The following is a 24,945-nucleotide window of genomic DNA, read 5'->3' on the forward strand; positions in this document are numbered from 1 at the left end:
TGTTTTTGTGTTTTGTCAATGGTTTCCTTTGCTGTGCAAAAGCTTTTAATATAACTATGTCTCATTTGTTTATTTTGCTTTTATTTCCTTTGTTTTAGGAAACAGATGCAAAAAAATTTTGCTATGATTTATGTTAAAGAGTGTTCTGCCTATGTTTTCCTCTAGGAGTTTTATGGTGGGGAGAGGAGAGATATAAAAGAGGAAATGAAGTTACATAATACATGGCTAAACTGCAAGAAATATTTACATAGTCATAAAGCAAACAGTGAAAATCAAGTTTGTCTATATATAAATAAACTACTGGAAATATGGAAGGGGGAAAATGTGTATATGTGGAGGGTGGGGAAAGTAAGAGTCAAATAGTCATTGTTCACAGGAAGTCTATATATTATGTCTAAAATAGAAAAAACAGAAGGGACTACTACCATTTTTTCTTTGTAAAACTTATAGTACTATTTAACTTTTAAAATTATGTACATATAATCAACTATACTTCATTATAAAATAAAGAATATATTAAAAATTACATACATGTATTACTTTGACATAAATTCAAAACTAAATTACAAAACTGAAAGAAAAAAAGTAAAGAGTATGTATGAGAGGAATTCTACTAAATGTATGAAAAGCCATGGAAAACGATTTTTTTTTAATGGAGAATCAATTTTGAAACCATTTTTCATGTTAAACATTAAGAAAGTAAAATATTCGAAACACCCAGGATGTTGCAGGGCAAATATAACAAATTACTGTAGACCTGAAAATTTTCAACAGAGAAGCATTATCTTTCTGGACATAGCATAGCTCAGATTTTGGCTAAAATAAAATGTATAATTAAATTACCTTGGAGGTTGAATTTTGAATTTTTCAAAGACTTCTGGATAAAGTAGTGGAAACACCACCATCTCTTTTAGAGCTGCAATATGATTAGACAAGCCACCAACACTATCAAATCGCACCTGGTAATGGAAGGGAAACATTGACATTCTTAAATTTGTAATCAAAACTAAAATCTTACTCCATTCCCAAACTACCCAAGCCACACACAGTCAACTGAGTAACAGGATCTTAGTTGTGGCCTAAAGATTAAAAGAAGAAAGAAAAGAATCTATAAAGATTAAAATTTCTGATAAAACAATTGATTTCTTTTTTAACTTTGAACTGAAGCAAAAAATAACATTTCAGACTGTACTTACTGAAGAATCTACTTGCATTAGATCAACATCAGCAAGGCTTCCTCCAATTTTCATTCCATCTTTATAAATTCCTTTTAATTCATCTTTCCGAAAATTTAGTGGGAGGCACCTATTTTAAAAAGATTAAAAAAAAACCCATTCATCAAACCCCTTTCCTTCCCCAAATTCCATGTTAGAATATATACATTTTTCTTAAGAATTAAAAAAATTTCAAATGGGGAAATCATGAGATTATGTATTTCAAGTTCCTCATTTTCTTTAGAGGTTGAGAACTTAAGTGTTAGAAATATTTATATCTCAACCTTTATTATTAAAGATATACAATCAAATGAAAATACCAGTTTTCAAGATACCACAGCAACATAAAGTAATTCATGGTTGAGAATTCAGAAAGTATCAATATACATTACAATAATCTTGTCTGACCTACAGAGAGTTTACCATTTGTCAAACACTGTTTTAGTTTAGGTGATTTACATGTATAAATTCATTAAATCCTCACAATATTCTTATGAAGTAGGTATTATTATTTCCCCAATTTTAAAAGAAAACCGAGGCACAGAAAGGTTAACTGTAATGCCCAAGATCACGCAACTAGGAAATGGCAAATCTAGGAATCACATACAAGCAGCATGTCTCCAGATCTGCAACAACTCTGCTACTATACCTCTCAGCAAAATACTCAGTCTACCAGCACCTGGATCCATATCAATCCTTTCAAGCAAGAATGAATCACTACTTTCCTAATTACTTTCAAAAACAGTTATGGTAGGTTACAAAAAATATACCTAGAAAAACCTGCTTGTTTTATAGCTGGAAGAATGAACACACTTATGTTAAAAGTTAAGATGCTTGTAGCAGAATGCCTAAGCAAAAAATGCCTGCTCCAACTGAACACAAGTAAAAGCACACCATGCTCACCCCAAGTGACAATTCTTGCTAGTCTCAAACTCCACGAGGAATTTATACTGTAAAGTCTAAGATGGAAAAGTTTTCAGCTGGGGCTTTTAAAAAGATATTTCTTAAACAATTCTTAATAGAACTGCATAATAATAAAAACCATAGGATTGGGACTGCCCTGGTGGCGCAGTGGATGGGACTCCGTGCTCCCAATGCAGGGGGCCTGGGTCCGATCCCACACCCACATGCATGCCGCAACTAAGAGTTCGCATGTCACAACTAAGGAGCCCGTGAGCCACAACTAAGGAGCCCTGGAGCCGCAACTACGGGGCCAACGTGCTGCAACTAAGGAGCCGGGGAGCCGCAACTAAGCAGCCCACCTGCCACAGCTAAGACCCAGGGCAGCCAAAAAAAAAAAAAAAAAAAGTCATAAGGTTAGATGCACATTTTTATGAAATGAAGGCAAAGTACATAACTTCTGAATGATCTCATTGCTGTCCAATAGATACGAAATGCAAGCCAAGATGTAATTTAAAATTTTCTATTAACCACACTAAACAGAGTAAAATTAATTTTAATAATGTATTTTATATATCCCAATATATCCAAAATATTATCATTTAATCATGCAAAATCAATATTTTAAAAATTAAGGTATTGGACTTCCCTGGTGGTGCAGTGGTTAAGAATCCGCCTGCCAATGCAGAGGACACGGGTTTGAGCCCTGTTCCAGAAAGATGCCACATGCCGCGGAGCAACTAAGCCCGTGCGCCACAACTACTGAGCCTGCGCTCTAGAGTCCGCGAGCCACAACCCCTGAAGCCCACGCGCCTAGAGCCTGTGATCCGCAACAAGAGAAGCCACCGCAATGAGAAGCCCACGCACCGCAACGAGGAGTAGCCCCCACTCACCACAACTAGAGCAAGCCCGTGCGCAGCAACGAATACCCAACACAGCCAAAAATAAATAAATTAATTTAAAAAAAAAAGACAAAAATAGGGCTTCCCTGGTGGCGCAGTGGTTGAGAGTCCGCCTGCGCGTCCGGAGCCTGTGCTCCACAACGGGAGAGGCCGCAATAGTGAGAGGCCCGTGTACCAAAAAAAAAAAAAAAAGATAAAAATAATCAAAATCGTAGGCTGGTTGGTAGTATCCAATACGATGCTGATATATGTGGAATCTAGAAAAATGGTACAGATGAACCTGTTTGCAAGTCAAAAATAGAGACACAGGTGTAGGGAACAAACTTATGGACACCAAGGGGGGACAATGGTGGGTGGGGTGGTAGTGGTGGGATGAATTGGGAGATTGGGATTGACATATATACACTAGTATGTATAAAATAGAAACTAGTAAGAACCTGCTGTATAAAAAAATAAATAAAATTCAAAACAAAAATACAATGCTGAGTGCTCCAAATACTCAAAAAGTTTTAAAATCACTTCTGCCTTTGGACAGTTGCGAAGACTCACAGAATAAAAACAGAATCTGGCTGGGAAAACCTTTAATCATTCTATTGGCTCAGGGTCTAGAGCATTTCCTGAGTCAGAGTACAATCATGGTTAAGTAGGTATGTCCAAAAATATAAAAGGTTCACAATCTATTATCTGAAAAATTGAGGTCCAGAATCTTATACCTAAAAAAACCCTCTGAAAACAACTTTTTCCATTATTCACTTAGCAGCAAAACATGACCTAAAATGTCATAAAGGCAATTCAAAATCTCTATTTGTCCTGCTTACTATGGTTATTCATACATTTTACTATAAAATTAATATATCTGACTATACAGTGCTGGCCCAGACACACCTACAAATGTTAATATTGCACATTATATATGTTGTATGTTTTCTTTGTAAATCCCTCCCCCAAATCTGAATTCTGAAATATAAAGCAGCCCCAGGGTTTTGATAAGGGGCTGTGGAAACAGATATAAGTGAGAAAATAATCCTTCACCATCTACCCATTCAAACACGTCCAAAGACCATATTTGTGATCTGCCTGTAAAACCACCGAGTACAAGTCTGCAGTTTTATATGCAAGACTAACTTATTTAATACTATCATTAATATTATAATAGAATCTTACTTATAATTATGTAATATACATAATTGTGTGTGAATTCAGTGGGTATTCACATAATTAAGACTAACAATTAATAAAAAGGACTAACATTTACTAAGTGTTTCTTGTACCAGGTGGTTGACATATTATCAAACTTAATTAAAATTGGACAAGTGCATATTAGTAGGCTCATTATACAGTTGGGGCCAACGTGGCTCATAGTTTAAAGAACTTGCTTAAAATATCAGAATTAGTCAATGATGGTATAATTCAAAACCTTTGTCTATTTAAAAAAAAATCCACCTTCTGTACACTACCACATTGATGATCTCGTTGTTTATTTCATAAACCAATAAAGTTATAAGCAAACAACAAAACCTTGTGGACTGAGAAAGTTTCCAACGTCTGATGTGCAAAGTAGGGATTATTTTTGAACATTATAGTTACAAACGCATATAGAACTTAACATATGCCAGATACTATTTTAAACATTTTATAGGTATTAACTCACCTAATTTGCACAATTCTATGAGATAGGTGCTACTGTCTCCATTCTACAGATCAAAAAACTAAAGCATGGAGAGGATAAATAACTTGGAAAAGGTCATTAATAAGTGGTAGAGCTGAACTCACAACCTAGGCAGTCCTAGTTCTTCAAAATTACACTGTAGAAAGGCCATTATTTCAGTTTTTTAAAAAAATTCTAAATACATATACCCACATTCACTTTTTCGTTTTTCCATTTTACTAATAACTTTTGAAAAATTTGGCACAGACAGCACTGAACCAGCACTTTGAACCTAACCAGAGCGTCTAGAGTTGCCAGTTCTAGTTCCTTGACAACCAGTAACGTGTACTTTGCAATACCGGTGAAGCAATTGTGCTATTTATGTTACCTTCTTGTTTAAAGGGGCTAGGCTTGTTCCAGAAACTCCAAACTGAAGCTAAAGAGTAAACTTTAGATGACTAGAGGTTAGCAATCACAAGGAAGAAAGAAAATCCTACTTAAAGGCAGCATTTCTGAAGTTCTGCTATGTAAGTACGCCAAAGACCCTTCAAAAATCCTACATTGTGGCTGCAAGTTTCACTAAGAGCAATGTTCAAACAACTCTTTGGATGTGTGCTTTCTTTCCCTGCCTAAGTAGGATATAAATGATAAACAGAAGCTGGTCTCTTCAAGAAAAAGTAAAAAGACTAATAAGCCAAATGACTACCATTAAAGTTGTTAGAAGGAATGAGATGTTAACTCCACCATGGTGAAGAAATTGAAAAAAAAAAGAAGGTTTAAAGGGCTACATTCAAAAGATCAGGTAATAACAAGTGTTAGTAAAGGTGCAGAAAAATTGGAACTCTAGTACATTGCTTGTGGAAATGTAAAGTGCAGCAGCCATTTTGGAAAAACAATCTGGCAATTCCTCAAAACATTAAATATAGCTAGCATTTGATCTAGCAATTCCACTTTTAGGTATATACCCAAGAGAAATGAAAACATTTGTTCACACAAAAAGTTGTACATGAATGTTCATAATAGCATTACTCATAATAGCCAAAAAGTATAATCAACCCAAATGTCCATCAACTAATAAAGGGATAAACAAAGTATAGTATATTTATACAATGGAATCTTATTTGGCAATAAAAAGGAATGAAGTACTAATACATCCTACAATGCGGATGAACCTGGAAAATATTATAGCAAGCAAAAGAAGCCAGTCACAAAGAATTCCACTTATATGAAATACCCAGAATCTATATGGACAGAAAATAGAACAGTGGTAGGTTAGGGCTGGAAGCATTGGCGAGTGATAACTAAAGAGTACGGGGTTACATTTCTTTTTTCTTTTTTTTGGTCACACCGTGCATGTACGGGATCTCAGTTCCCTGGTCAGGGATGGAACCTGTGCCCCCTACATTGGGAGAGCTGAGTCTTAACCACTGGACCACCAGGTAAGTCCCCAGGGTTACTTTTTGAGGCAAGAAAAATGTTCTAAAATTGTGGTGGTTGGGATTTCCCTGGTGGTCCAGTGGGTAAGATTCCACTCTCCCAATGCAAGGGGCCCAGGTTTGATCCCTGGTAGGGGAACTAGATCCCGCATGCATGCCGCAACTAAGAGTTTGCATGCCACAACTAAGAAGTCCACATGCTGCAACTAAAAGATTCCACATGCTGCAACAAAGATCCCGCGTGCCACAACTAAGACCTGGTGCAGCCAAAATAAATAAATAAATAAAATTAATATTAAAAAATAAAACAAAATTGTGGTGATAGTTGCACAACTCAGTGAATAAAAACCATTGAATTGTATACTTTAAATGGGAGAACTATATGGCATGTGAATTATATCACAATAAAGTTGTTATCAAAAAGAAAAAGTCTAAAGGGAATTATCAAAACCAACACCAAGGTAATTAAGCCAAATAATGTGACTCAGGGTACAGATTAAACCTCTTGGTTCATAGTTTAAATGAGTCAGAATCCTCCACTAGTCCGAGATCCAAGGGCAGGAATTCTGACTTAAGTCATTTTTATATCCATAGTGCTTGGCACATAGTAGTACTCAAACATTTGTTAAATAATAGGAGGGGGAAAAAATCCTGTACCCAAGGAGCTATGCAATGACATGAGACACTCTCCACAGAGAAAGAGTATACCCTGTGAACCAAATATGGGAACTCAAGCACCAAACAGGCAAAAAAAATTCCTCCCTACTGCAAGATATATCGTAGGTGGTGATTACAGAGGTAAGTCAATCAACAAGCATGTTAATTCCAGAAATATAAACACATTAAATATGGGAAAAGAAATTAAATTTCAAAGTAACTGCCAGTCTCTCACTTCTGTGGGATCAAACATAGGCCTGTTTTGTGAGTCAGTCAACCAAGACAGCTGCCCTGGGCCCTATGCTTGATGGGGACTCCAGGGAGCACTACACCTTACTCTCCTTTTCTGAAGATCATTAAATTACACTATCCAAATATTGGTCTTTAACAATATCCTATGGGGCCTATGAAAAGTACTGACAGCATGGCCTCCTTTTTTTTTTTTTAATATTTATTAACTTATTTTGGCTGCACTGGGTCTTAGTTGTGGCACACAGGATCTTTGCTGTGGCATGTGGACTTCTTAATTGCAGCACGCATGTGGGATCTAGTTCCCTGACCGGCTATCGAACCCGGGCCCCCGGAACTGGGAGCGCTGAGTCTTACCCACTGGACCATCACAAAAGTCCCTGGCCTCTTTTCTTTTTTTGTGTGTGTGTTTAACTTTTTTTTTTTAATTGAAGTATAGTTGATTTACAATGTTGTGTTAGTTTCAGGTGTACAGCACAGTGATTCAGTTATACATACATATATATATAAGAATATGTATATATTCTTTTTCAGATTCTATTTCCTTATAGGTTATTACAAGATATTGAGTATAGTTCCCTGTGCTATACAGGTCCTTGTTGGTTACCTATTTTATTTTATTATTTATTTATTTATTTTAAAATTTATTTATTATTTTTGGCTGCGTTGGGTCTTCGTTGCTGCGCGCAGGCTTTCTCTAGTTGCGGCAAGCGGGGGCTACTCTTCGTTGCAGTGCGCAGGCTGAGGTGAGGAGAAACTCACTGAGGTGGTTTCTCCTGTTGTGGAACATGGGCTCTAGGCACGCGGGCTTCAGTAGTTGTGACTGGCCTCTTTTCAAGTGCAGTTTATCTTGGGCAGCCCTGACAGGTTGTCTTTCTGATTCTCTATGCTTCTGGGCTCTGGTTGTGTGAAAAGGGATGATGAAACAAGAAATCTAGACCGTACACTTGTGATTTTGAGACTCTGAACATCAAATTAAAAGACCCTGGGTTCATATTTGTCCTAGAAGAGAGAAATTTGTCAGTACCTATAGAGGTGTTGCCTTCCATGGCCAAAACATGATCAGATATAGTCTGCTTCTAATGAGGAGGCTTCTAAAAACTGTTCGAATAGTTGAACTCTCATAAGACCTCAGTCTTACTTCTGAGCACATTAATAATAATAGGAAAAAAGCACCATTCCCCACATGAGTGTCATTTTTTTCTACCTTTTTAGGCTTCACCCTATAAGCTTTCTCATTCATGAACTACTATAATGCTACTATTACCCAGAAAATTTCTAATGCATCAGAAAATCTGTTATTACTCAGGAGAATGAAGAAATAACAAGAATTACCTCTTTAGACTTAAATATGACAGACAGGCAACAAGTGTTAGGATGTAAAAGGAAAAGAAACCCACAAATAATTTGAATAGTCATAGAAAATTAATGTTTCCCAGTATGTAAGAAGAGCAAATTTGAAAAATATATCCAAAAATGGATGGTCACAGTCATAAGTCTAGAAGCTATGTAACTTAGAATTTGTCATGGTAAGAAAATATATCTAGGATAGTATGTGAAGAGAAGACTAAACCTATACTCTAACTTAATGTGAAAATTAAATGAAACAATCTATGTAAAATGCTTAACACCAAGCCAGGAATACAGTAAACACTGAAGCAAAGGTAGCGCTCTATTATTAGTGTGGAACAATGGAATAAACTACCTTACCATGGTAGTTGTTAACAATTCCTATCAGTGGAAGCAAAACCAAAAACTAGTCAGTGGTAGTGGGGATTAGAACACTAAAGGCATAGAGCTAACTCTCCCAAATATACAATTCTAGAATTCTATCTTGATACACCTAATCCTAAGACTCTACAATCCTACCTTAACATACAGACAACTATGTTGTCATAAATCAGTCACTATTTCAGAACCAAACCTGTTCATTCGTTTACAATAAGGACTTCTTGGTCCCGCAGAAGATAATCGATATCTTGGTCTTTTGGGAGAAGCTGGGCCACTATAAAATATGTTGGGCTTTCTCTGATGACGAGGTTCTAAAAAAAAAAATTATATGTATGTGACATATAAATATGTATAAAGACAATTTTGCTCTTCACCTAAATATTTACAATGATGCTACTTTCCATGAAAATACTAGTACATATCTACTGTAGAATATTTTACTGTTCATGTTTTAAATCGTTTATGCCTGCAACGTTGCTGTTGAATATATATGTGTAGCATAAACAACAACTAACCAAAACACACACTGGCCATAAACAACCATTATGATTATACTGATGCATAATAGCTGATTATCAGCTTTGCATATATACGCTCAGATGTATTGAGGTACAACTTTAACATAAATCAAAAGCGATCCTATTTATACTAACTTATAAAATAAAGTACAGGGCTTCCGGGAAGATGGCGGAAGAGTAAAATGCGGAGATCACCTTTCTCCCCACAGATACACCAGAAATACATCTACACGTGGAACAACTCCTACAGAACACCTACTGAACGCTGGCAGAAGACCTCAGACCTCCCAAAAGGCAAGAAACCCCCAGTAACAGGGGTGCGGGGGTCAAAGAGGAGAGATTCCCGCACACGGGATCGGTGCCGACCGGCACTCACCAGCCTGAGAGGCTTGTGTTCTCCCCCGCCGGGGCGGGTGGGGCTGGGAGCTGATGCTCCGGCTTCGGCCGGAGCGCCGGGGGCGGACTGGGGTTCGAGGCATGAACACAGCCTGCAGGGAGGGAGGCCGGGGAAAAGTCTGGACCTGCCGAAGAGGCAAGAGACTTTTTTTCCTTCTTTGTATCCTGATTCGCTAGGAGAGGGGATTAAGGATGCTCCGTAACTGAGCTCCAGAGACGGGCGTGAGCCGCGGCTAAAAGGGCCTGAAACGCTAACGCCGCTGCTGCCGTCACCAAGAAGCCTTTGTGCGATCACAGGTCTCTATCCACACGCCACTTCCGGAGAGCCTGTGCAGCCCGCCACTGCCAGGTTCCCGGTAACCAGGGACAACTCCCCCGGGAGAACGCACGGCGCGCCTCAGGCTGGTGCAACGTCACGCCGGCCTCTGCCGCCGCAGGCTCGCCCCGCACTCCGTGCCCCTCCCCCCACCCCCGGCCTGGGTGAGCCGGAGCCCCCGAATCAGCGGCTCCTTTGACCCCATCCTGTCTGAGTGAAGAACAGATGCCCTCCGGCGACCTACACGCAGAGGTGGGGCCAAATCCAAAGCTGAGCCCCTGGGAGATGTGAGAACAAAGAAGAGAAAGGGAAATCTCTCCCAGCAGCCTCAGAAGCAGCGGATTAAAGCTCCACAATCAACTTGATGTACCCTGCATCTGTGGAATACATGAATAGACAACGATCATCCCAAATTGACGAGGTGGACTTTGAGAGCAAGATTTATGATTTTTTTCCCCTTTTCCTTTTTTTGTGAGTGTGTATGTGTATGCTTCTATGTGAGATTCTGTCTGTATAGCTTTGCTTCCACCATTTGTCCTAGGGCTCTATCCGTCCGTTTTTTTCTCTTAATAATTATTTTTTTATTTTAATAACTTTATTATATTTTACTTTACATTATTTTATTTTACTTTATCTTCTTTCTTTCTTTTTTCCTTCCTTCCCTCCTTCCTTCCTCCCTCCCTCCTTCCCTCCTTTCTTTCTTTCTTTCTTATCCTACTAATTCTTTCTTTCTACGTTTTCTCCCTTTTATTCTGAGCCGTGTGGATGAAAGGCTCTTGGTGCTGCAACCAGGAGTCAGTGCTGTGCCTCTGAGGTGGGAGAGCCAACTTCAGGACATTGGTCCACAAGAGACCTCCCAGCTCCACATAATATCAAACGGCGAAAATCTCCCAGAGATCTCCATCTCAACACTATCACCCAGCTTCACTCAGCGACCACCAAGCTACAGTGCTAAACATCCTATGCCAAACAACTAGCAAGACAGGAACACAACCCCACCCATTAGCAGAGAGGCTGCCTAAAATCATAATAAGTCCACAGACACCCCAAAACACACCACCAGACGTGGACCAGCCCACCAGAAAGACAAGATCCAGCCTCATCCGCCAGAACACAGGCACTAGTCCCCTCCACCAGGAAGACTACACAACCCACTGAACCAACCTTAGCCACTGGGGACAGACACGAAAAACAGCGGGAATTACGAACCTGCAGCCTGCAAAGAGGAGACCCCAAACACAGTAAGATAAGCAAAATGAGAAGACAGAAAGACACACAGCAGATGAAGGAGCAAGATAAAAACCCACCAGACCTAACAAATGAAGAGGAAATAGGCAGTCTACCTGAAAAAGAATTCAGAATAATGATAGTAAAGATGATCCAAAATCTTGGAAATAGAATAGACAAAATGCAAGAAACATTTAACAAGGACCTAGAAGAGAAGAACTAAAGATGAAACAAACAACGATGAACAACACAATAAATGAAATGAAAAAGACTCTAGATGGGATCAATAGCAGAATAACTGAGGCAGAAGAACGGATGAGTGACCTGGAAGATAAAATAGTGGAAATAACTACTGCAGAGCAGAATAAAGAAAAAAGAATGAAACAAACTGAGGACAGTCTCAGAGACCTCTGGGACAATATTAAATGCACCAACATTCGAATTATAGGGGTTCCAGAAGAAGAAAAGAAAAAGAAAGGGACTGAGAAAATATTTGAAGAGATTATTAGCTGAAAACTTCCCTAATATGGGAAAGGAAATAGTTAATCAAGTCCAGGAAGCACAGAGAGTCCCATACAGGATAAATCCAAGGAGAAATACGCCAAGACACATATTAATCCAACTGTCAAAAATTAAATACAAAGAAAACATATTACAAGCAGCAAGGGGAAAACAACAAATAACACACAAGGGAATCCCCATAAGGTTAACAGCTGATCTTTCAGCAGAAACTCTGCAAGCCAGAAGGGACTGGCAGGACATATTTAAAGTGATGAAGGAGAAAAACCTGCAACCAAGATTACTCTACCCAGCAAGGATCTCATTCAGATTTGATGGAGAAATTAAAACCTTTACAGACAAGCAAAAGCTGAGAGAGTTCAGCACCACCAAACCAGCTTTACAACAAACACTAAAGGAACTTCTCTAGGCAGGAAACACAAGAGAAGGAAAAGACCTACAATAACAAACCCAAAACAATTAAGAAAATGGTGACAGGATCATACATATCAATAATTACCTTAAATGTAAATGGATTAAATGCTCCAACCAAAAGACATAGACTAGCCAAATGGACACAAAAACGAGACCCGTATATATGCTGTCTACAAGAGACCCACTTCAGACCTAGGGACACATACAGACTGAAAGTGAGGGGATGGAAAAAGATATTCCATGCAAATGGAAATCAAAAGAAAGCTGGACTAGCAATTCTCATATCAGACAAAATAGACTTTAAAACAAAGACTATTACAAAAGACAAAGAAGGACACTACATAATGATCAAGGGATCGATCCAAGAAGAAGATATAACAATTGTAAATATTTATGCACCCAACATAGGAGCACCTCAATACATAAGGCAAATACTAACAGCCATAAAAGGGGATATCGACAGTAACACATTCATAGTAGGGGAATTTAACACCCCACTTTCACCAATGGACAGATCATACAAAATGAAAATAAATAAGGAAACACAAGCTTTAAATGATACATTAAACAAGATGGACTTAATTGATATCTATAGGACATTCCATCCAAAAAAACAGAATACACATTTTTCTCTAGTGCTCATGGAACATTCTCCAGGATAGATCATATCTTGGGTCACAAATCAAGCCTTGGTAAATTTAAGAAAATCGAAGTTGTATCAAGTATCTTTTCCAACCACAACGCTATGAGACTAGATATCAATTACAGGAAAAGATCTGTAAAAAATACAAACACATGGAGGCTAAACAATACACTACTTAATAACAAAGTGATCAGTGAAGAAATCAAAGAGGAAATTAAAAAATACCTAGAAACAAATGACAATGGAGACACGACAACCCAAAACCTATGGGATACAGCAAAAGCAGTTCTAAGAGGGAAGTTTACAGCAATACAAGCCTACTTTAAGAAACAGGAAACATCTCGAATAAACAACCTAACCTTGCACCTAAAGCAATTAGAGGAATAAGAACAAAAAAACCCCAAAGTTAGCAGAAGGAAAGAAATCATAAAAATCAGATCAGAAATAAATGAAACAGAAATGAAGGAAACAATAGCAAAGATCAATAAAACTAAAAGCTGGTTCTTTGAGAAGATAAACAAAATTGATAAACCATTAGCCAGACTCATCAAGAAAAAAAGGGAGAAGACTCAAATCAATAGAATTAGAAATGAAAAAGGAGAAGTAACAACTGACACTGCAGAAATACAAAAGATCATGAGAGATTACTACAAGCAACTCTATGCCAATAAAATGGACAACCTGGAAGAAATGGACAAGTTCTTAGAAATGCACAACCTGCCAAGACTGAACCAGGAAGAAATAGAAAATATGAACAGACCAATCACAAGCACTGAAATTGAAACTGTGATTAAAAATCTTCCAACAAACAAAAGCCCAGGACCAGATGGCTTCACAGGCGAATTCTATCAAACATTTAGAGAAGAGCTAACACCTATCCTTCTCAAACTCTTCCAAAATATAGCAGAGGGAGGAACACTCCCAACTCATTCTACGAGGCCACCATCACCCTGATACCAAAACCAGACAAGGATGTCACAAAGAAAGAAAACTATAGGCCAATACCACTGATGAACATAGATGCAAAAATCCCCAACAAAATACTAGCAAACAGAATCCAACAGCATATTAAAAGGATCATACACCATGATCAAGTGGGGTTTATTCCAGGAATGCAAGGATTCTTCAATATACGCAAATCAATCAACGTGATACACCATATTAACAAACTGAAGGAGAAAAACCATATGATCATCTCAATAGATGCAGAGAAAGCTTTCGACAAAATTCATCACCCATTTATGATAAAAACCCTGCAGAAAGTAGGCATAGAGGGAACTTTCCTCAACATAATAAAGGCCATATATGACAAACCCACAGCCAACATCGTCCTCAATGGTGAAAAACTGAAAGCATTTCCACTAAGATCAGGAACAAGACAAGGTTGCCCACTCTCACCACTCTTATTCAACATAGTTTTGGAAGTTTTAGCCACAGCAATCAGAGAAGACAAGGAAATAAAAGGAATCCAAATCGGAAAAGAAGAAGTAAAGCTGTCACTGTTTGCAGATGACATGATACTATACATAGAGAATCCTGAAGATGCTACCAGAAAACTGCTAGAGCTAATCAATGAATTTGGTAAAGTAGCAGGATACAAAATTAATGCACAGAAATCTCTGGCATTCCTATACACTAATGATGAAAAATCTGAAAGTGAAATCAAGAAAACACTCCCATTTACCACTGCAACAAAAAGAATAAAATACCTAGGAATAAACCTACCTAAGGAGACAAAAGACCTGTATGCAGAAAATTATAAGACACTGATGAAAGAAATTAAAGACGATACAAATAGATGGAGAGATACACCATGTTCTTGGATTGGAAGAATCAACATTGTGAAAATGACTCTACTACCCAAAGCAATCTACAGATTCAATGCAATCCCTATCAAACTACCACTGGCACTTGTCACAGAACTAGAACAAAAAATTTCACAATTTGTATGGAAACACAAAAGACCCCAAATAGCCAAAGCAATCTGTTTTTTTTTTCAAAGCAATCTTGAGAACGAAAAACGGAGCTGGAGGAATCAGGCTCCCTGACTTCAGACTATACTACAAAGCTACAGTAATCAAGACAGTAATGGTACTGGCACAAAAACAGAAAGATAGATCAATGGAACAGGATAGAAAGCCCAGAGATAAACCCACGCACATATGGACACCTTATCTTTGATAAAGGTGGCAGGAATGTACAGTGGAGAAAAGACAGCCTCTTCAATAAGTGGTGCTGGGAAAACTGGACAGGTACATGTAAAAGTATGAGATTAGATCACTCCCTAACACCATACACAAAAATAAGCTCAAAATGGATTAAAGACCTAAATGTAAGGCCAGAAACTATCAAACTCTTAGAGGAAAACATAGGCAGAACACTCTATGACATAAATCACAGCAAGATCCTTTCTGACCCACCTCCTAGAGAAGAGGAAATAAAAACAAAAATAAACAAACAGGACCTAATGAAACTTCAAAGCTTTTGCACAGCAAAGGAAACCATAAACAAGACCAAAAGACAACCCTCAGAATGGGAGAAAATATTTGCAAATGAAGCAACTCACAAAGGATGAATCTCCAAAATTTACAAGCAGCTCATGCAGCTCAATAACAAAAAAACAGACAACCCAATCCAAAAATGGGCAGAAGACCTAAATAGACATTTCTCTAAAGAAGATATACAGACTGCCAACAAACACGTGAAAGGATGCTCAACATCATTAATCATTAGAGAAATGCAAATCAAAACTACAATGAGGTATCACCTCATACCAGTCAGAATGGCCATCATCAAAAAATCTATAAAGAATAAATCCTGGAGAGGGTGTGGAGAAAAGGGAACCCTCTTACACTGTTGGTGGGAATGTAAATTGATACAGCCACTGTGGAGAACAGTATGGAGGTTCCTTAAAAAGCTAAAAATAGAACTACCATATGACCCAGTAATCCCACTACTGGGCATATACCCTGAGAAAACCACAATTCAAAAAGAGTCATGTACCAAAATGTTCATTGCAGCTCTATTTACAATAGCCCGGAGATGGAAACAACCTAAGTGCGCATCATCGGATGAATGGATAAAGAAGATGTGGCATATATATACAATGGAATATTACTCAGCCATAAAAAGAGACGAAATTGAGCTATTTGTAATGAGGTGGATAGACCTAGAGTCTGTCATACAGAGTGAAGTAAGTCAGAAAGAGAGAGACAAATACCGTATGCTAACACATATATATGGAATTTAAGAAAAAAAATGTCATGAAGAACCTAGGGGTAAGACAGGAATAAAGACACAGACCTACTGGAGAATGGACTTGAGGGTATGGGGAGGGGGAAGGGTGAGCTGTGACAGGGCGAGAGAGAGGCATGGACATATATACACTACCAAACGTAAGGTAGATAGCTAGTGGGAAGCAGCCGCATGGCACAGGGGGATCGGCTCGGTGCTTTGTGACTGCCTGGAGGGGTGGGATAGGGAGGGTGGGAGGGAGGGAGACGCAAGAGGGAAGAGATATTGGAACATATGTATATATATAACTGATTCATTTTGTTGTAAAGCAATTATACTCCAATAAAGATGTTAAAAAAAATAAAGTACAAAGCTGTGAAAACTAAAATAATTAAAAACAGACATGAAATTTCACAATAATCCAATTATTTACTTTCATCAAGGCTAACATTTAACTTTCTTTAGAAGAAATAACTTCTTGCACATCTTGGGTAAGTTATGAAAGACAACAGCCATGGGTATTCTGCAAAATGAAAACATGAAAAATAAGAATAACAGAAGAAAGGCAGTGAAGATAAAGGAAACCTGTTTACATCTTCTCCTGGAAAAAAAAAAAAAAAAGATAGCACTTACTTTCCAATGGAGCCTGATAGTAAACAGTAGCTTTTCTCTGTCTAAGATAATATCGTTTCTGATTATCTTCTTCTCCATCCTCTTCATCGTCATCATCTTCATCATCGTCATCATCTTCATCATCGTCATCTTCTTCATCATCATCTTCTTCATCATCATCTTCATCTTCACCATCATCTTCATCTTCCTGGTCTTCACCCTCTTCGGATGACTCTACAGTTAAGAAACATTTACTTTCAGGCTTCTCACCCAAATGCTAACAATTTTTAAAATAGGGGAATAGAAAAAGATTCTCCTTTTAAAATTTATTTACTTCTAGGTTGTTCATAGAAAGAATCTGTAATTCTGCAACATCAAATGAAGATTTTTTAAAAATGAAGTAAAAAACTATAGAATTAAAAACAACTAGGGGAAGGAAAAAAGTAGTTTAAAGGCTACTACCAGTACATACCAAACTAAAGTTTATAGCGTTACTGCTAATTTCATTGATATAGTGGACTTCTGGCTGCCACTGAGTTACATGCAGTATAACTCAAATAATCTACTTAAGATAATGTAAAACACCCTCACCAAACATTTAAAATGCATTTCGGAAAACTGATTTTTCATTCAATAAAAGTTCTAAGAAATTGCAGCAATAAGTCCTAAACAGAATAGTAAAACTCAACTTTAACTTTTAACTCAAACAGGTAGAGAGAGATATGCTGTCTGTAGATGTATTATACAAGCAAACCAGTTTCATTTGTTTTAGCATGTTTAAGTACTTTCCCAACAAAACATATTACCCTTTTATCTCCCCTGCCTTCACTTTTTCTTTGAAACTATGATAACCCTAACTTATCATAAACTACCATAAATGTCACAGCTTCTGAATAAAAAGGCTATATTCTGCTAAATAAAACCCAGAAGACAGAACAAGAGAAAAGACTAACCCACACTGCCTTCTTGATTGTCAGTTGTTTCTTCATCAGTTCTTTGAATACCTTTTTGTTTTCCTCTTGTGTACATATTAAGATTCCCCTAAAAATATGTAAATAAAATCCATTAAAGTTTAGTATGTTTATTTAAAAGAATCCAGTAGGGCCTTCCAATCCTACTGAAAATGAAGATATTTCCAGCTATAAACTCTTAAAACTCCAGCAATAACTAGTGACTGATCAAACAAATGCTGAACAAAATGATGAATAATTTAACCAAGAAATGGATAGGTTCTAGAGAAAAAAGGTTAAACTGGAGATTATTAAATCATCCCCTTAGTGGAAGAATATATTTACTTCTTCTGTTTCATTAAACACTCCCAAGTCTTCAAGTTCTCTCATTCGCTGTCTACGCATCTTCTTCATATCATCCATTTTTTGAAGTACAGCTTCAGCAGTGCTTTAAAAAAAATGATATAAAAATAAGCTAAAACTGTAAGAGTAGTATATTTTAGGACTTTCCTGGTGGCGTAGTGGTTAAGAATCCGCCTGCCAATGCAGGGGACACGGGTTCGAGCCCTAGTCCGGGAAGATCCCACATGCCGCGGAGCGACTAAGCCCATGCGCCACAGCTACTGAGCCTACACTCTATAGAGCCCACACTCCGCAACAAGAGAAGCCACCACAATGAGAAGCCTGTGCACCACAACGAAGAGTAGCCCTAGCTCGATGCAACTAGAGAAAGCTCGCATGCAGCAACGAAGACCCAACGCAGCCAGAAATAAAGAAATTTATTTAAAAAATAAAAGAGTAGTATATTTTTAAAAACTTCATTTTTCTTCCATTGTATTCTCTGAGTGCTGGGATTTTAAATACCCTTAATAGAAGCACTGATTTACTAATGTAAAAATATTTCATATTCTTTGTAAGAATTTAAATACACATACAGAATTATTACAAAGTCCTCTAATAATCACTCTCCTTTATACTTTACATAAACTGAATGCATTAAATACTCCTGCTAGTCAAAACTTAGTCCCCAACAAAAAGTTTTTTGCCGGCTAAATAATCTTGATCTAAATTTTTACTTACTTTGTTATAAGTTTGTCAAATAGTACAGACTGGTTCACGCTACCATAACGACTTCTAATCCTGCAACTTCGGCGAACTTCAACATCACCATTCTCTTCATGCAAGCGTTCTGTCTTTTGAACTATGTTTCTAGTCCTCAATGACCGAGTAACTGTAATTACTTTGTCTTCATAGACGTGTACATAAAAGCAAGTAGAAAGATTTGAAATAACAGCATTTATAAAACAATTCTAAAATGAACAACTGAATAGCTACACTTTCATATAACGAAATTTTAGTTTCTTGAACTTACCCTTCTCAAAAATACTAGAAAACAAAAATAAAGTTACAACATACACCTACCGTAGGTCCAGCCATACCACTCTCAAGAAAAAATGAAAGCTATATATATAATACAAAGACTTGTACACAATGTTCAAAGCAGTTTTGTGACAGTCCCCAAATGGAAACAACCCAAATGTCCATCAAAAGATGAAACTGGGGGAAACAACCTAAGTGTCCATCAATAGGTGAATGGATAAAGATGTGGAATATACACACAATAGAATATTATTTAGCCATGAGAAAGGACATCCTGCTATTTGCAGTAATATGGATGGACCTTGAGGGCATTATACTAAGTGAAATAAGTCAGAGAAAGACAAATACTGAATGATATCATTTACATGTTCAATCTAGAAAAACCAAACTCATAGAAACAGAGACTAGAATGATGGTTACAAAGGACTGGGAAGTGAGAGAAAAAGGGGAGATTGTTAGTCAAAGAGTACAAATTTTCAGCCATAAAATGAGTAAGTTCTGGGGCTCTAATGTACAGCAGAGTGGCTATAGTTAGTAATACTGTATTGCAGGGGTCCCCAACCCACGAGCCTGTTAGGAACCAGACCGCACAGCAGGAGGTGAGCAGCAGGTGATCAAGCGAAGCTTCATCTGTATTTACAGTCGCTCCCCATCACTTGCATTACCGCCTGAGCTCCGCCTCCTGTCAGATCAGTGGTGGCATTAGATTCTCATAGGAGCTCAAACCCTACTGTGAACTGCGCATGCGAGGGATCTAGGTTGCACACTCCTTATGAGAACCTAATGCCCGATGATCTGAGGTGGAGCTGAGGCAGTGATGCTAGCGCTGGGGAGCAGGTGCAAATACAGATTATCATTAGCAGAGAGATTTGACTGCACAGAGACCATAATAAATCAATTGCTTGCCGACTCATACCAAAACCCTATCAGTGAGTGGCAAGTGAAAACAAGCTCAGGGCTCCCACTGATTCTGCATTATGGTGAGTTGTATAATTATTTCATTATATATTACAATGTAATAATAACAGAAATAAGGTGCACAATAAATGTAATGCTCTTGAATCATCCCCAAACCATCCCCCCAACACCCCCGCCCCCCGGTCTGTGGAAAAATTGTCTTCCATGAAATTGGTCCCTGCTGCCAAACAGGATGGAGACTGCTACCATATTGTATACTTGAAAGTTGCTGGGAGAGTGGATCTTGAGTGTTCTCAGCACAAAAAAGAAATGGTAATTATGTGACATGATGCAGGTGTTAGATAAAGCCACGGTAATTATCATTTTGCAATATATAAGTATCAAATCAACAATGCAATGTACTCCTTAAGTTAAGGCAATGTTATATGCCAATTATATTAAAATAAAGCTAAGGAAAAAAATTGTGGTATATCCACATAATGGAATACTACTCAGCAATAAAAAGCAACAACATGGATGATACTCAAAGTAATTATGCTGAGTCAAAGAAGCCAAAGAAGAATGCATGCCGTATAATTCCATTAATATAAAACTCTAGACAATACAAACTCACCATACTCTACAGCACTCTGTAGAGTGCTGTCACACTCTCTACAGTGACAGCAAGCAGATTGGTGGCTGCTCAGGAATCTTGGGTCATGGAGAGGAGCTAGAGGAGCCAGGAGCGATTACAAAGGGGCCTGAGGAAATCCTGGAGGGTGATGGTTATCTTTACTACCTTACCGTGGTGATGGTTTGACGGCATGCACTTATATCAAAACCAAACAAACTGTACACTTCAAATATGGAGTTTATTGTATGTACCACAATATGCCTGTAAACAAAATACTAAATACATGCTTTAAAAAATTTAAATGCCTTTAACATTACTTACCTTCTTTGCACTCTTCTTTTTTTTTATCAGCCTGCTGTCTGGCCAACTGCCTATATGAAAAAAATATAGCAAATAATTCAAAATAATTTTAAATCCTATATTTTATAATACTACAAACTAGGACCAAAAATTAAATCAGCTTGTAGGGTAAATACTTAGAGTTACCTAAAAACCAGTGAAAAAATAGCGTGAGAATACCTGTGCTTATATATTGTTATGGCTAAACAAAGGCTGAGAACCCTGTTGTGAAATTCAATGATACACAGCTGTGTCTCAGTAACAGCAGGGGATTGGTTCCAGGACCCCACATGGATACCAAAATCCGAGGATGCTCAAGTCTCTTATATAAAATGGCATAGTATTTGCATATAACCTCTGCCCATCCTCTTTTATTTTTTTTATTATTATTATTATTTTTTTGCGGTACGCGGGCCTCTCACTGTTGCGGCCTCTACCGTTGCGGAGCACAGGCTCCGGATGCGCAGGCTCAGCGGCCATGGCTCACGGGCCCAGCCGCTCCGCGGCACGTGGGATCTTCCCAGACCGGGGCACGAACCCGCGTCCCCTGCATCGGCAGGCGGACTCTCAACCACTGCGCCACCAGGGAAGCCCCATCCTCTTGTATTTTTTTTTTAATAAATTTATTTATTTTTGGCTGCGTTGTGTCTTCCTTGCTGTGCGTGGGCTTTCTCTAGCTGCCGCAAGTGGGGGCTACTCTTCATTGAGGTGCGCAGGCTTCTCTTGTTGCAGAACACGAGCTCTAGGCACGCGGGCTTCAGTAGTTGTGGCACGTGGGCTCAGTAGTTGTGGCACATGGGCTCTAGAGCGCAGGCTCAGTAGTTGTAGCGCATGGGCTTAGGTGTTCCGCCGCATGTGGGAACCTTCCCGGACCAGGGCTCGAACACGTGTCCCCTGCGTTGGCAGGCAGATTCTTAACCACTGTGCCATCAGGGAAGCCTGTCCTCTTGTATACTTTAAATCACCTCTAGTTTACTTATAATACCTAATACAATGTAAATACTATGTAAACAGTTGTTGGTGAGTGGTAAATTCAAGTTTTGCTTTTTGGAGATTTCTGGAATTTGGGGGGAGGGGATATTTTCAATCCACTGTTGGTTGAATCTGCACATGCAGAACCAGTGGATACAGAGGGCCAACTGTATGCGTTAACTTTTAGCTAAACAGAATTAATCAGAACAAAGTATCTTACTTAAAACAAGAAATGAAATCCTTAGCCTAAGTATTTAGGTATAACTAAACTATTAAGCACTGAGTAAAAACAAGACAATGTGTTTTATACCACAGGGATATAGTGGTCCCACATCCTTGAGGACCTATAAACATGTTACAGAACTTAGTGACATGTTCATTTCCTTCTCCGAACATTTGCTGGCTACAATCTTTACATGACATGTAGAAAGAGTCACATTCGTGAATCAGATATCCCACCTACAAACTGGTATACAGAATCTATTGAATTGCAAAGAAGACCTTCCAAAGCTTAAACAAAGTATCCTTCTCTCATCTTTTTCCCCAAATCCACTGAGCAACAAAGCAGTATGTCTCATTAACCTATTTTTAGGGGCTCAATTTTCCATACTTGGATAGGCTATATTAATCAACCTATGAATCAAGCAATATTTGCAAGTGTGTTGGTTAAACCCATGGAGTTTCAAATGGGACACTTTAAAATAAAACAAAACCATCTTATCCAGAAGAGCTAACTCATGTGTCCTCCTAACAATGTAAGTCATCATTAATTCCTTATCTCTTTTGGAACACAGGTAAGAACAAAGAACAAAATAAAAAACCTTTCAGCAATCCATCTACAGATCAAGGTCTAGTTTGTTCACAGACTTTTCTCATAGAGGAGACACTCCCTCCATACCATGTAGGTCTACACTTTTATAAACCAGACCCCCTATCAGGTGCTAGGGATACAAAGACTAAAGCAGTGTTTTTTTTCTGGGTTTTCTTTTTTTTTTGCCTGTAGGGGAAGGGAAGCACTTTTTACCCTTTCAGGGGTTGCTATACTTGTTCTTAAACAGCTAGATAATAAATATTTTTGGCTTGTCAGTTTCTGTCATAACTACTCATACAACTCTAAGAGTGAAGCAGGAATGCAGCCATAGACAGAAGTAATGGGCATGGCTGTGTTCCAATGAAACTATTTACCAAAACAGGAGTCTGGACTTTTGTCAACTCCTGTGAATCTGATGAAAGCTATGGATCTTTTCTCCCTAGAAAACTGCATATACATATACAAGTTTAAACATTACTTCAGAGGTTTCATATGCCCCCTGAAAACCATGATTACTGGACCTAGTTAAGAACTCCAGGACCAGACAAATATATATCCTGCTCTCAAGGCACAGTTATTCAAATCTTTATTATTCTAACAGTCTTGGTCCCCTGGTCTTTGAGCCCCAAATAGATTTAAAATAAAGGGGTGAGGGGTAAAAAAACATAGAAAGGAAGTTAGAGATTACTATAGTCAAACTGGCAACAGCAAAAAGGGTCACCATGATAGGAAATAAGAAAACTACATAAGGCAGAATTCAAAAATACTATAGACTACTTTATATGTCTTATACAAACAGATCCTGGTGTTACTACTATATAAAATTATCGTCTTTGTAATAATGATGTGAATACAGGGAGTTTTTTTAAAGATAGTAATTCTTCTTTTAAAGATCGGAAGAAATATAAATGGCCAGCCAATAAGCACATGAAAAAATATTCAACATCATTAACCACCAAGGAAATGCAAATGAGAACCACAATGAGATACTTCATACCCACATGGCTAAAACCAAAAGGACAGACTATGGCAAGTGTTACTGAGGATGTAGACAAATTGGAATCCTCATGCACTGCTGGTGGGAATGTAAAATGGTACAGCTGCTTTGGACAATGTTAAAACAGAGTTACCGTTTAGCCCAGCAATTCACTCCTAGGTATATACCCAAAAGAACCAAAACCCTATGTTCACACAAAAATTTGTACACCAATGTTCATCAACTAATGAGTGGATAAACAAAATGTAACATATTCATATAATGGAATCTTACTTGGCAATAAAAAGAATGAAGTGATGATAGATACTACAATATACATGAACCTTCAAAACATACCAAGTAAAAGAAGCCAAACACGAAAGAACATATGTCGTATGATTCCACTTGTATAAAATATCCAGAATAGGCAAATCCACAGAGATAGAAAGTAGACTTGTGGTTCCCAAGGGGCTGGGGATGGAGGGATAATGCGTATGGTGTTTCTTTTGGGGTGATGAAAATATACTGAAATTAGATAGCAGCAATACTTGTACAATACTGCAAATATTCTAAAACCACTGAATTATACACTTTAAAATCATGAATTTTAATAGTACGTGAATTGTTATTTTAAAATAATAAAGATAGGAATTCAATAAATTTTAGAAGCAACCTCATTTAAAAACACCAAGTCACTCATTTTTAAAAATAATATTATCTTAAAAAATATTTTTGTTTGTTTATTTATTTATTTATATTTTTGGCTGCGTCGGTCTTAGTTGCAGCACGCAGGATCTTCATTGTGGCATGTGGGATCTTTGTCGCAGCACGCGGGCTTCTCTCTAGCTGTGGCATGCAGGTTTTCTCTCTCTCTAGTTGTGGCGCACGGGCTCCAGAGCACGTGGGCTTTGTAATTTGCAGCAAGCAGGCTCTAGTTGCGGCGTGCAGGCTCAGTAGTTGCAGCGTGCGGGCTTAGTTGCCCTGCGCCATGTGGGATCTTAGTTCCCTGACCAGGGATCGAACCCGAGTCCCCTGCATTGGAAGGCGGATTCTTTACCACTGGACCACCAGGGAAGTCCCACCAAGTCACTCATCTTTAAATCAGGATTAAAAAAGTACTTATTTTAATACATTCCTTTAATACCTAACACAATGTTTCACAGACCTGAGCAACATACAGAGCCTTTTAAAGAAAAAGACTTTTGAGGATTTCCAATATTAAGTTTTTTATGATTATGTACAAGCCAAACTAGATATAAATAAATTCATTTAGGTTTTATACAAATGAAACTATAAAAACAACTACCAACAAAAATATTAACGTAATACATTGGAGGTTTTGCTGAAACAAATTAGCCATTTGCTGTGTG

General features: G+C 38.0%; 1 protein-coding gene across 1 annotated transcript in view; it reads right to left on the bottom strand.

The window, feature by feature from the left end:
• Positions 1-24,945, bottom strand: part of ATAD2 (ATPase family AAA domain containing 2) — a 67,824-nt gene that overhangs the window by 29,949 nt on the left and 12,930 nt on the right. Inside the window, exons 3-10 of the mRNA XM_060127922.1 lie at positions 20,799-20,848; positions 18,647-18,812; positions 17,912-18,014; positions 17,570-17,657; positions 16,638-16,850; positions 8,931-9,048; positions 1,197-1,305; positions 844-959 (exon numbers count right to left, since the gene is read on the bottom strand). Coding sequence (XP_059983905.1) covers positions 844-959; positions 1,197-1,305; positions 8,931-9,048; positions 16,638-16,850; positions 17,570-17,657; positions 17,912-18,014; positions 18,647-18,812; positions 20,799-20,848 — 963 coding nt within the window. The remainder of the gene's footprint in view (positions 1-843; positions 960-1,196; positions 1,306-8,930; positions 9,049-16,637; positions 16,851-17,569; positions 17,658-17,911; positions 18,015-18,646; positions 18,813-20,798; positions 20,849-24,945) is intronic.

This window comes from Lagenorhynchus albirostris, chromosome 17 (assembly GCF_949774975.1).
Source record: "Lagenorhynchus albirostris chromosome 17, mLagAlb1.1, whole genome shotgun sequence".
Lineage (NCBI taxonomy): Eukaryota > Metazoa > Chordata > Mammalia > Artiodactyla > Delphinidae > Lagenorhynchus > Lagenorhynchus albirostris.